The 13,897-nt window shown below is 39.3% G+C and overlaps 1 protein-coding gene across 8 annotated transcripts in view; it reads right to left on the reverse strand.

The window, feature by feature from the left end:
* The window catches only part of cobl (cordon-bleu WH2 repeat protein), a 302,078-nt gene that overhangs the window by 85,712 nt on the left and 202,469 nt on the right, over positions 1-13,897 (reverse strand). For all 8 annotated transcript variants that reach the window (XR_011885441.1, XR_011885442.1, XM_072253549.1 and 5 more), the window contains one exon: positions 6,960-7,068. Coding sequence is in view for 6 of the 8 variants with exons in the window: in XM_072253549.1 (XP_072109650.1) it covers positions 6,960-7,068 (109 nt within the window). In the remaining 2 variants the exon portion in view is untranslated. The remainder of the gene's footprint in view (positions 1-6,959; positions 7,069-13,897) is intronic.

The following is a 13,897-nucleotide window of genomic DNA, read 5'->3' on the forward strand; positions in this document are numbered from 1 at the left end:
AAGACCTAACTTGCTCAACCTTTCTCTGTAACTTAGGTGCTGAAACCCAGGTAACATTCTAGTAAATCTCCTCTGTACTCTCTCTATTTTGTTGACATCTTCCCTATAATTTGGTGACCAGAACTGTACACCATACTCCAAATTTGGCCTCACCAATGTCTTGTACAATCTTAACATTACATCCCAACTCCTGTACTCAATGCTCCGATTTATAAAGGCCAGCATACCAAAACCTTTCTTCACCACCCTATCCACATGAGATTCCACCTTCAGGGAACTATGCACCATTATTCCTAGATCCCTCTGTTCTACTACATTCCTCCATGCCCTACCATTTACCATGTATGTCCTACTTTGATTAGTCCTACCAAAATGTAGCACATCACACTTATCAGCATTAAACTCCATCTGCCATCTTTCAGCCCACTCTTCTAACTGGCCTAAATCTCTCTGCAAGCTTTGAAAACCTACTTCATTATCCACAGCTCCACCTATCTTAGTATCATCTGCATACTTACTAATCCAATTTACCACCCCATCATCCAGATCATTAATGTATATGACAAACAACATTGGACCCAGTACAAATCCCTGAGGCACACCACTAATCACTGGCCTCCAACCTGACAAACAGTTATCCACCACTACTCTCTGGCATCTCCCATCCAGCCACTGTTGAATCCATTTTACTACTTCAATATTAATACCTAATGATTGAACCTTCCTAACTAACCTTCCGTGTGGAACCTTGTCAATGGCCTTGCTGAAGTCCATATAGACAACATCCACTGCTTTACCCTCATCAATTTTCCTAGTAACCTCTTCAAAGATTCAATAAGATTTGTCAAACATGACCTTCCACGCACAAATCCATGTTGACTGTTCCTAATCAGACCTTGTCTATCCAGATAATTATATATACCATCTCTAAGAATACTTTCCATTAATTTACCCACCACGGACGTCAAATTTACAGGCCAATAATTGCTAGGTTTAATCTTAGAACCCTTTTTAAACAATGGAACCACATGAGCCGTACGCCAATCCTCCGGCACCATTCCCGTTTCTAATGACATTTGAAATATTTCTGTCAGAGCCCCTGTTATTTCCACACTAACTTCCCTCAAGGTCCTACAGAATATCCTGTCAAGACCCGGAGACTTATCTACTTTTATATTCCTTAAAAGTGCCAGTACTTCCTCTCCTTTAATTATCATAGTTTCCATAACTACCCTACTTGTTTCCCTTACCTTACACAATTTAATATCCTTCTCCTTAGTGAATACCGAAGAAAAGAAATTGTTCAAAATCTCCGCCATCTCTTTTGGCTCCGCACATAGCTGTCCACTCTGATTCTCTAAGGGAACAATTTTATCCCTCACTATCCTTTTGCTATTAATATAACTGCAGAAGCCCTTTGGATTTATTTTCACTTCAGTTGCCAAAGCAACCTCATATCTTCTTTTAGCTTTTCTAATTTCTTTCTTAAGATTCTTCTTACATTCTTTATATTCCTCCAGCACCTCATTTACTCCAAGCTGCCTATATTTATTGTAGATCTCTCTCATTTTCTGAACCAAGTTTCCAATGTCCCTTGAAAACCATGGCTCTCTCAAACTTTTAACTTTTCCTTTCAATCTAACAGGAACACAAAGAACCTTCCTCACCAGCACATCGTCCAATATGTTAAACCATGTGTAAGAAACATTCAGCCTATCAGGAAGGGAAGTATCATTATTGTTGATGCACAGGTGGACTTACAGTCTGTTATGGTCTGAATGCCCTGCTACATGTGCCTCATATGTCTGGTGTCAGAGAAACGGCTGAATATTTTCTGTGGATAATCCCATCTTGCTTTCCTGATGGCGCAGACAAACACAGTCTTTACTGACCTGAGAGCAACTTTATCCCCTGATCTGAAGGCAGCATCGTGATGTCTCATGACTGCATAGAGCTCTGTTTTCAACCATGGCTTCTGATTTGTCCTCACAGAGATGTGCTTTATAACAGTGGTGTCCTCAGTACACTTCTCTATGTAGCCAGTCACAGATCTTGCATAGTTATCAATGTTCATATGTTGGTCATAGGTAGTCACCTCCCTGAACATGTTCCAGTCCTGCAATGCTGAGGTTGCTCCTTCTGGCCAGATCCTTATCTCCCTTTGAACTGGTTTGACTCACTTGAGTCAATTCACCTGCCCATTCACCTCCTCCCTCACCTCATTCAGGGCTCCAAATAGTCCTTCCAGGTGAGACAACACTTCACCTGAGAAATTGCTGGGGTTTCCTATTGTATCCAGTGCTCCCAATGCAGCTCCTATACATTGGTGAGACCCATCGTCAATTGAGGGACAGCTTTATCAAGCATCTCTGCTCCATCCACCAAAACTGTAACTTCCTGGTGGCTAAATGTTTGAATTCCGATTCCCATTTCTGTTCTGACATTTTGATCCGTTCCCTCCTCTTATCCAACGATGAGGCCATCCTCAGATTGGAGGAGCAATACCCTATATTCCGTCTGTGCCATCATCCTGATGGCATGAATATTAATTTCTCTTTCCAGTAAAATAAAATTCCCTTCCCTGTCCTCTTCATCTATTCCCCACTCTGTACCTCATCTCACCTGGTTATCACCTCTCCTGGGTCCCTTCCTCCTTCCCTTTCTCCTATGGTCCACTCTCCTCTTCTATCAGATTCCTTCCACTCAGGACCTTTGCCTTTCCTACCCACCTGGCTTCACCTATCACCTTCCAGCTATCCTACTTCCTCTACCACCCCCCCCCAATGCCTTTTTATTCTAGCATTTTTCCCCTTCCTTTCCAGTCCTGAAGAAAGGTCTCAGCCCAAAACATTAACTGTTCATTCATTTCCATTTTTGATGCCTGACCTGCTGGATTCCTCCAGTATTGTTTATGTGTTGCTTTGGATTTCCAGCATCTGTAGAATTTCTCATGTTTATATTTGGGGTGTGGTTTGCAGGTTATTGATGCTAGCAAGTATAGACAAGTCTGCAAGCATATGCATTTCAGTTCTGTAAACCGTTCTCTATTGTCTTTAACCTTCATAATTTGAAATAACTTTGCAGAATCATTTCAAGGGTTAGGAGAGATCAACCAGCAATCAACCTTTATGTATCTGATTATTATTTACGTATTTCATTAAGGTATCCTCTTTGCAAGTATTACTTGTCCAGCCATGTAAGTTTAATGTTGTGTGTATGTGGAACTCCAAACAACTGCATATGCATCCAATCCACAAATAGATGTTCCAATTGTTAATAGGTACCCCAGACACCAATCTGTAATTCGTAGGTTCCAAAAACAAGCAAAATAATCAGCATGGCAAAATAATAGTCAGCATGGATTTGTGAAAGGAAAATCATGTCTGACGAATCTCATAGAATTTTTTGAGGATGTAACTAGTAGAGTGGATAGGGGAGAACCAGTGGATGTGGTATATTTGGATTTTCAGAAGGCTTTTGACAAGGTCCCACGCAGGAGATTAGTGTGCAAACTTAAAGCACACGGTATTGGGGGTAAGGTATTGATGTGGATAGCAAATTGGTTGGCAGACAGGAAACAAAAAGTGGGAATAAGCGGGACCTTTCCAGAATGGCAGGCAGTGACTAGTGGGGTACCGCAAGGCTCAATGCTGGGACCCCAGTTGTTTACAATATATATTAATGACTTAGACGAGGGAATTAAATGCAGCATCTCCAAGTTTGCGGATGACACGAAGCTGAGCGGCAATGTTAGCTGTGAGGAGGATGCTAAGAGGATGCAGGGTGACTTGGATAGGTTAGGTGAGTGGGCAAATTCATGGCAGATGCAATTTAATGAGGATAGATGTGAGGTTATCCACTTTGGTGGCAAGAACAGGAAAACAGATTATTATCTGAATGGTGGCCAAGTAGGAAAAGGGGAGGTGCAACGAGACCTGGGTGTCATTGTACACCAGTCATTGAAAGTGGGCATGCAGGTACAGCAGGCGGTGAAAAAGGCGAATGGTATGCTGGCATTCATAGCAAGAGGATTCGAGTACAGGAGCAGGGAGGTACTACTGCAGTTGTACAAGGCCTTGGTGAGACCACACCTGGAGTATTGTGTGCAGTTTTGGTCCCCTAATCTGAGGAAAGACATTCTTGCCATAGAGGGGGTACCAGGAACGTTCACCAGATTGATTCCTGGGATGGCAGGACTTTCATATGATGAAAGACTGGATCGACTAGGCTTATACTCTCTGGAATTTAGAAGATTGAGGGGGGATCTGACCGAAACGTATAAAATTCTAAAGGGATTGGACAGGCTAGATGCCAGAAGATTGTTCCTGATGTTGGGGAAGTCCAGAACGGGGTCACAGTTTGAGGATAAAAGGGAAGCCTTTTAGGGCCAAGATGAGGAAAAACTTCTTCACACAGAGAGTGGTGAATCTGTGGAATTCTCTGCCACAGGAAACAGTTAAGGCCAGTTCATTGGCTATATTTAAGAGGGAGTTAGATATGGCCCTTGTGGCTAAAGGTATGAAGAGAAGGCAGGTACAGGGTTCTGAGTTGGATGATCAGCCATGATCGTTCTGAATGGCGGTGCAGGCTTGAAGGGCTGAATGGCCTACTCCTGCACCTATTTTCTATGTTTCTATGTTTGTAAAAAGTTTATGTCATTTATCACATTGAAGGATTTTGTTCTTTGATATTGTTTGACCAAACCATAAAATCACTCTGTGTGCAGCTACTGAATAGACAACTACATACTGCACCTATTTTCTATGTTTCTATAACAAATCCGTTTTCTGAATCATGTTCTGTAAATATTCCATTCTCTAAACTAGAGAGGACCCAGGATCAAAATAATCTCAAAATCCAAATGAAATTACACTTTACTTCTCAACATCTCTCAACTTTCTTAAGTTGTGTTCCTACATCAATTCTGTACTACAACTCCAGCACATTACACACTGTCAGGTAAGGCTTAAATACTTCTTGTTGCTATTTCAATATTGTATTTTATTTGCTTCATGCTAGCAATTATTGCACACTAGTAGCTAGAACTAAGACAGCTCAAAACTGAAGATCCAATCAGAAAAGAAATTTTGACCTTACCTGTTTCTGTTAGACACACGCAAGCTTTATAGGAGGTTCATGTTCAAAGTACGATGAAGGCAACTTCCTTCTCACACATCTTCAGTTCAATAAATATAACTAAAACTTACATTATGTCATGACATATTCCCTGGGTTTCATATTTATGTAAGGAGAAAGATAAAAAATGTACCAGATCAATTTGCTAACAATATGTCATCATGAGACAAAGAAACTTGGGAAAAATAAATTACTGAGTTTGAAGTTTGTAGAACAAAATTTAAAATGTGTAATAAAGACAAGAGAGACAATCAGTTCTAACATATAATTTAAAAGGTAAGCTTGCAGAGGAATGCAGTTTTCAAAGGACCTACATTCAGCTATCACTTCACCATGCTTGGGCATCATGTTAGTGAATCATAATCTGATGACTTTCCAGTCACAAACAAGAGAAAATCTGCAGATACTGGAAATCCAAGCAACATACTCAAAATGCTGGAGGAACTCAGCAGGCCAGGCTGCATCTAGGAAAAGAGTACAATGGACATTTCAGGCCATCGACTGTACTTGTTTCCCAGATGCTGCTTGGCCTGCTGAGTTTTCCAGCATTTTGTGTATGTGGCTGATGACATTCCAGGCTGGCTCGTGTTCTCATTGTCTGTAGAAGGTGTGTATGTTGGGGGGAGGAGGAATCATTAATTGGGGTGAATTGCATTGTTTGCCTGGGACTGGCAGTGCGCCAGTCTTGGAGGCTTGGAGGCTTTAGTGGCACTTGAGATCCAGCAACACTAAGATAGGGGATCAAGTAGGGTCATAAGTATGTTTGAGGGATATAACTGAAAGCCTCAAGTGATCCAATGTAACATTTGATAACAGATGAAGAAACAAATCTAAGCATTACAAAAACATATAACTTAAGTTCTTAACATGATTTAGACATTATCAAAAGATCAGTAGGCTCCTTTAAACAAATTTTCATTCTACATTTTTTACACTATATTTTCTTAATGAAATAAATTGCCTGCTGTATTGCATACCGAGCGAACAATTGGGGGACAGATATCAGGATAGAGGATTGTGCAAACTCTTTTCTAGGATTTGGGCTGCATATATTAGCTATTAGTCAGCAGTAACAGAAATTACTTTCTCATTATTGTGCTCTATAGGTTCTTTTGGATGGAGTAAATTAAAGTGTATTGTGAATTCAACCCCAGATGCATCATAAACAGGCACTGGGTATAGATGGATGTCATTTTTTGTGCAGCCCAATTTAGCATATCAGAATTAATTGTTGATTTGTCAGTAGGTCAAAATCTAGAATTCCCTATCTACCAGCACCTCTAAACAAGTAGGGCCACGGATTCTGTAATAATAATATCCAAATTCTAAAAATAAAAGCAAATTGCAGCAAAATGTGGCTTTGAATTTAAAATTAATTTTATAGCTCCAGCCACTAATACCAAACACACCAATAATATTCAAATCATTTTGGTGGATATTTAAAAGGATTATCACATGCTGCTGTTATAATCCAGTCTTTATAAAGAGTTGCTGGTGCTCATACTCCCTGAAGCTTACCAAAATTCAAAGAAGCCAACATCAATGATTACAAACTGTGTTAATCATACATTTGTAAATGATATTCCAAAAATTCAGAAGCTGGAGCATTATACAAGCTAATGGTTAACAAGTTACCTAGTACCACATGTCATTGATTTAATTTTATGCCAGATTTAACTGGTGTACCTCTTTCAGAAACAAAAAGAAGCTCATCAATTTTTCTTGCTCTTTAGAACCATCCATGTACTTTTATTTGCCATTCTGCAGGAAGATTGACCTAGGGAAAGAAATCAAGTTTGATTGGAGGAATTGCTTTCACTCACCAATGTTATTGCTTCGATCAAATTCTATTCCTTCCAATTTATTTGGGATCAGTGGTGGGGCTGGAGCACGTCGTTTCTTCTGCATAGAATTTAGTGATTCAGTACAAATCTGCATATAAAATATAAAACACAACTTTAAATGTGCTTCATCTAGTTTAAATTCCATACTTCCATTTCATTCTTGTTCTCAACATAGTAACTATACAATGTCCAACTTTATTATTCACTAACCAACAAACCCTAGTCAATCTGTAAATAAATACTTCAGTTCTCCTAAACCACCTGATTAAAAATTGTTGGGTGTCTTGATAAATTATTTTTAATATCTTATCGAACTCCTTATTGAGGATTTTTATTTTATATCCATAAAAAATTAAATCAAACATCTGTCAAACGGACTGGAAAATCATAAAAAGCTTGGTTCAACAGTTCACCACAAAATCTGTGCCAGAAGAAAGTTAATCAGCTATCCAATTAAAAACAAAACAGACCACCCACAAAGGGTCACAATACATGCAGATGGACATCCTGAAAACTTGGAGAGCTTCTCATAAAAATTTTATTCATTCCAAATTGAATGATGTAATGCATAACAAATCAAACAATTAAAATTAATGTTCCTCATGATGGCTCATTACAGCAATTTTTGGAACACCTTGTCCATTTTCAGATGACCAAAGCTCTGACTCACAAATCGCAAGACACATTTGAAACTGCAGCAGTTAATCACCACGTGAATATATGTTTTAAATTTACAATTGTCTGAATTGCAATTTGTTGAATTCTAGCTCAAAGTGTTGGAGCTAAAACATGCACCCCACAAACTTTGATAAATTTTTCAAATAGCTGAATAAGTTTGGCATGGTTTCTCAAAGAGATTCTGCAACTCACTAATGCTTTTGGTGTGTGTCTTCAATGTGCCTATGTGTGTACATGCCTTTAGCATGTAGGTATATGCATGTGGGGTGGTAGGGAAGGCCATGTCCCCATCACTCATACAGGCTGATAACTGCAGCCTGAAAAACTGGACTTAGCAGATCACTCCACAAGTATTCATATTAGGAGGAACACCATTAGGAGAAACAGGTCAAAGGACTTTATTAAGGCAACTCTACATTTTAAATGTTATCCTCAAAAGACATCAATCGACCTTCTTGAAACAGATCCATGATGTCTTTTGAGAAAGTAGTAACTAAATATTCTCTCTCGCACTTACATTTCTTGCAATATCTTCAAGTCAGACATTTCTTACAAGAATATTTAAGTAATTTTCCATATATACAAGATTCTGACCTGTTAGACAATATTTTAAAAATGAATCCTTTAGTGAAAGGTTTTATTGGGAAAATTTATAATTTACTATTACAACAGTATAATTATCCTTTACTTAAGATTAAGCAAGATTGGGAAAGAGAGCTTAACGTGACCTTGGTAACAGAGGATCGGTTGCAAATTTTGAAGTTGGTTAACTCTTCTTCGATTTGTGCTAGTCACCCTCTAATTCAATTTAAAATTGTACATTGTTACTATTTGACAAAGGAGAGACTGTCTAAAATATTTCCTAATGTTGATAGTCAGTGTGATAGATGTAAAACTGAGACGGCTATTTTGACACATGTTTTGGTTGTGTTCTGTATTGAAACAGTTTTGGAAATCTATTTTCTCTATAATTTCTTAAGCTTTAAAAATTAATTTACAACCTAATAAATTGACAGTTTTGTTCAGTATAATTCCTCAATATATTCACAGTATTTCTATATCAGACCAACATGTAATTGCATGTGTCACATTATTGGCCAGAAGGGCTATTTTATTGAAATGGAAAGATGCCTCTGCTCCCACTTTGATACAATGGTTCTCTCAGGTTATGTTATGTCCTAGTTTGGAGAAAATTAGAAGTTGAACTTTTGATCCTCAATTTGACTTTGAGAAAAAGTGGGGTTCTTTTGCCCGCTACTATCATTTGATTTGAGTTAATTAAGATGGTCCTCTTCTGATTCTTGTGTAATTGGATTTGGTTGGCAGATTGATGTTTTTTCTTTTATGGAAGCTTGTATGGCGTATAGCTCAGGAGTTGTGCTCCCAATGGGTATTTTTTTTCTTGTTTTTTTTGGGATAGTAGTAATTTGTTTTTTTTAGTTAGTAGGAGTTCTTTTTTCCTTCTTTCTTTTTTCCAAAAAAATAGTTTTAATATTTTGTTTTTTTCTTATTATTATTGGTATGCTGTTTAGCTTGGTTAATCAGTTATTTGATAGTTTAACTCTTATTGTACATATTGATATGTTGATTTGACTCCTTTAATGTATTTTTTGTTGATTTTCAATAATAACTAATTAAAAAACTTAAGAATAGAATAGATGTTATCCTATTGTTACAACTAGTCCACCTCATCTACTGGTGAATTTAATATAATCAAGGCCTCTTACTTTACTGGAGCTAAAGTGCATGTTACTAATTTCTATTATAAATGATAAGGAATATTTTACTGCTATACACTCTTAATTTTCTTTTCTTTACATTTATTTCAATGAAATTCTCTTAGCGGGATGTGTAAGCACAACATGATTGTGTAGGTAGCCCAGTAAGATTCATTCATAACTTCAGTCAAATTTGTTGGTTTCAGCCATATTAGTAACACAGTTCAAAAGGCCCAGCTGTTTTATATCATGAGCAGGTGTTTCTTTGAAAGGAACTGTGGTGTACCAATCTACTTCTTTTAGCACCAAGACTTATTGACTGATAACTCACCCATGAACTTTGATATGTACGTCTCTCTCTCTTTGAAAAGTGAATATACCAGTTAAAGTCATCTCCCGTGCGCATGCTTTTATTTAATTGATATGTATTTCTACAGACACAACAAACTGGTGATGACTATGAACCTGAATGTCAGCGGATATCACCAACTGCACCTATAGATACGAGATGACAGAATTCAGAGTAAGAGAGAGTGTGAATCAGTACGGAGAAAGCTGTCACGGACGCTACAAAGGGATGCACGAGTAATAGTGCATTATACACAGTGAGGGACGCACAACTGCCAAACTTAAAGTGAAAATAATGTGATGATGGCCCTTAGTCAGGAAAGTTGATGAATTTGATAGTGTTAATGAGGACAAGGAATCATGTATTGAAAGGGTTGAACTGTACTGTAACGCAAACAACGTGGATGACGGTCCACACTCCTTAGTTTAATGGATGCTAAAATGTACAAGCTCTTACACAACTCACTAACTCCTGAAAAGCCAGCAAGCAAGATATTCTACAATACTGTAATTTTACAAAATCACTTGAGCCCTAAAATGCTAGCAATAGTTGAGAGATTTAGATTTTACAAAAGGAACCAGCAAAGGATGGAAACATTTCTGAATACATTGCAGAATAGTGCAAATGTTTCTAATAGTGTGACATTAGAGATAGACTCTCTGATGTATTAGGGACGGGCTTGTATATGGCATGCATCGTCAAAGCACTCAAAAGAGGCTACTGTCAGAAAGAGACCTAACCTTAGAATGGGCATTGACCATTGCAATATCGTTAGAGACTGCAGTAGAAGATACAGTAGAGCTACAGAAAAGGAGTTTAGAATGTGAAACAGACAAAATGTCCTTAAATGGTGCAAAAAGGCCAAAAATGTTATCAATGTGACTAATCTTCCCATGATTCAAATGACCGTTGGTTCAAAGTAAAAATTTGCAAAATGTTACAGACAAGGTCACACAGAGTGAAAAGTTTCAAACACAAAACTAAACAAATGCATTAAGTGACTAAATGTGAAACTGCATCAGACAACACAGAGTCTGACAAAGGTGAACTGTCATGCCTACAACAGTATAGCACCACTGAAGCAGATTGCAAAATCATATGGATCACAACAGATGTGTTTGGTGTAAAACTGAAAATGGAGCTGGACATAGGGTCAGCTTTGCTATAATTTCAGAGGCTGACTACGAGATTGTTTTCTAAGAAACTCATAGAAAAGACCTCATTGACGTTAAAGACTTAGAGTTGAAAAAGTGTCTCCCTAAAGTAAATGTGACATACGGAGAAAAAACACAGCAATAGACCTTTATGTATTGAAAAGTGGAGGGCCAGTACCACTCGGACGTGAATGGTTGAGAAAAATCCAATTAGTCTGGCACACAATCAAAGCTCTCAATGTGTCATAACAGGGAACTGCAGCCCAAATGGTAGCACTAACCAGATACGGGCACAGATGCTTAATGCTAATGAGAAGGTGTTTGAAAAGGGTGTTGGTAAGCTCAAAGGCCAGAATTGAACCGGATAAAGCAGCAACACCAAGATTCCATTAAGCACATCCAGAGTCTTATGCGCCACGTCCTAAAGTGGATGCTGAACTTCAGAGCTTGGAGGCTTCTAGTACTCTCGCCAAGGTACACTGGAGTGATTGGGCCATGCCAATTGTCCCAGTGATCAAATAAGGGAAGGCTAGAGCTGTTCACATTTGTGGGGACTTCAAAGTGAGCATCAACCCTGTGCTGTGTACTCAGCAGTATCCCCTGCCATGAATAGAAGACATTTTTGCATCTTTAGCAGACAGGGAGATGTTTTCAAAGATTGACTTGTCACAAGCCTATCTGCAAATGCAGATTGAGTCGTCAAGCAGGAAATTCCTCACAATCAACACCCACAAGGGACTTTTCCAGGATAATCATCTTGTCTTTGGCATCACATCAGCTCCAGCAATTTGGCAAACAGCAATAGACCAAGTGCTCCATGATATCCCAGGAGCACAATGTTACCTTGATGACATTATTATAACTGGTAAGAATAGTGAAGCGCACCTCCAGAACCTTGGTAAAGTGCTTACCAGGCTAAGCGAGTATGGTCCGCACGCAGAGAGAGGACTGTGAGTTCTTCAAGAATGAAATCTTATATTGTGGACATGTCGCTGACAAGCATGGCTTACATATGTCACAAGAGAAGATTAAGTCAGTGCTGCATGCACCCAAACCGGAAAATGTGTCACAACTCAGGTCAAACTTGAGCCTTGTAATCTACCACCACCAGTTTCTCCCAAACATTGCGACAGTGCTGCATCCATTGAAAACACTATTGCAGACTGAAGCAAAGTGGGAATGGTCAGAAAGATGTGACAGAACATTCAAGGAGACTAACAGCATCAAACGAACTGCTCACCCATTATGACCCATCTATACCCACTAGACTGGCACGTGATGCATTTGTCACACATTATAAAGGGTGGATCTGAGTGTCTGATTGCATTTGCATCAAGATCACTGACAAATGCAGAATGCAACTACACACAGATTGACCAAGAGGCCCTTAGTCTAATATGGGGAATAAAAAAATTCCACCACTACCTCTATGGACAAACGTTTGCTGCAATGACAGACCACTAGCTCCTTGTGTCCATTTTCAAACCCAGGAAGGGAATCACAGTGGTGTCTGCTACCTGGTTGCAATGTCGGCCACTTTTCCTAGGAGCCCATTCTTATGACATAGAGTTCAAAGGTACCAAACAACACAGCAATGCTGACAGCTTGTCACTCCTTCCACTATTGACAAAAGAAGAAGAAAAGTCTCCATTCTGTGACCAGCTGAGGTGTTCCACACCACATTGGTGGACCAGTTGTTGGTAACAAATTCGGAAATACAAAGAGAAAGAAGGAATGACCCGACATTGTCAAAGTCTATGACATCACCATGCAAGGATGGCCAGTTCATGGTAATCTTATGTTTCCAGAGTTCTCAGTGAGATGAGACCAGCAGTCTGTATGTCAAAGAATGCTGATGTGTGGATCTCGTGTTTTTGTTCACTAAACTGGACACCAGAGTGATTGAAAATCTGCATGAAGGACACCTGGGTACAGTCAAGATGAAGAGTCTCACCTGGAGCTATGTATGGTGCCCGGGAATAGATAGACAGATTGAAGATTAGACCAAAAGCTGTTCAGGATGATACAAAGTTCAAAATGCACCTTCATAGGCACCGTTACACCTGTGGGAGTAGCTATCTTCACCATGGAAAAAGAGTGTGCAATGACTTTGCTTGGCCATTCATGGACTCCATGTTTTTGATTGCTGTGGATACTCAATTGAAGTGGTCTGAGGTCATACCTTTGAAATCAAACACATCAGTAAAGACTGTTTCCGCTCTGAGGACAATCGTCTCCAGGAATGGCTTACCAGAACAAATTGTGAATGACAACGGACCACAATACACATCAGAGTGTTCAAACTATTCATGAAGAAAAACGGCATCAAACATTTCAAGTCAGCTCCTCACCATCCAGCAATGAATGGATTAGCCAAAAGGTTTGCTCAAACCTTCAAGAACGGACAAGGAGGACACCTCCCTACAACTTCCTTTTTCTGTATCAGAACTCTGTTCATGCGAGGACAAATCAAACACCTGCAATGCCGCTCATGAGCAGGTATCTGAGATCTCGCACAGACCTCCTGAAACCAGATCTACGGAGGGAGGTGCAGAATAAACAATTCAGCCAGTTGCCAAGTTAATCAGCAAGGAACTTGGAGGATGGTTGGTGTCTTTCAAGCAGAACGTGGGTTCAGCATGTGAGTAAAGTGATGCTCCCGACTACTTCAGAAATGAGCTCCAATGTTGATGTGCACATTGGACTGGTTCCAAGTGTGTGATTACCAAGAAGACAAGTGGTCACCCAGTAGGATAGCTACGCGAATCGGACCACTGAGGTACACAGTGGATGTTGCAGATCATACATGGAGACATCATGTAGAGCAGATATTGGATGCTCAATTGAAAAACACACCTGAGTGAATTGCATCAAACAAGATGGACACATTGCATCAACCGGACTTATCTCTCAGTGATGATCATGCCACCAACAGTAACGTGACACCTGCAACAGAGAAAGTTGTCTTTGACAAGACACCTGCCAAACCTGATGCCACTCAACAGGCCCAAAAACACT

This window comes from Mobula birostris, chromosome 3 (assembly GCF_030028105.1).
Source record: "Mobula birostris isolate sMobBir1 chromosome 3, sMobBir1.hap1, whole genome shotgun sequence".
NCBI lineage: Eukaryota > Metazoa > Chordata > Chondrichthyes > Myliobatiformes > Myliobatidae > Mobula > Mobula birostris.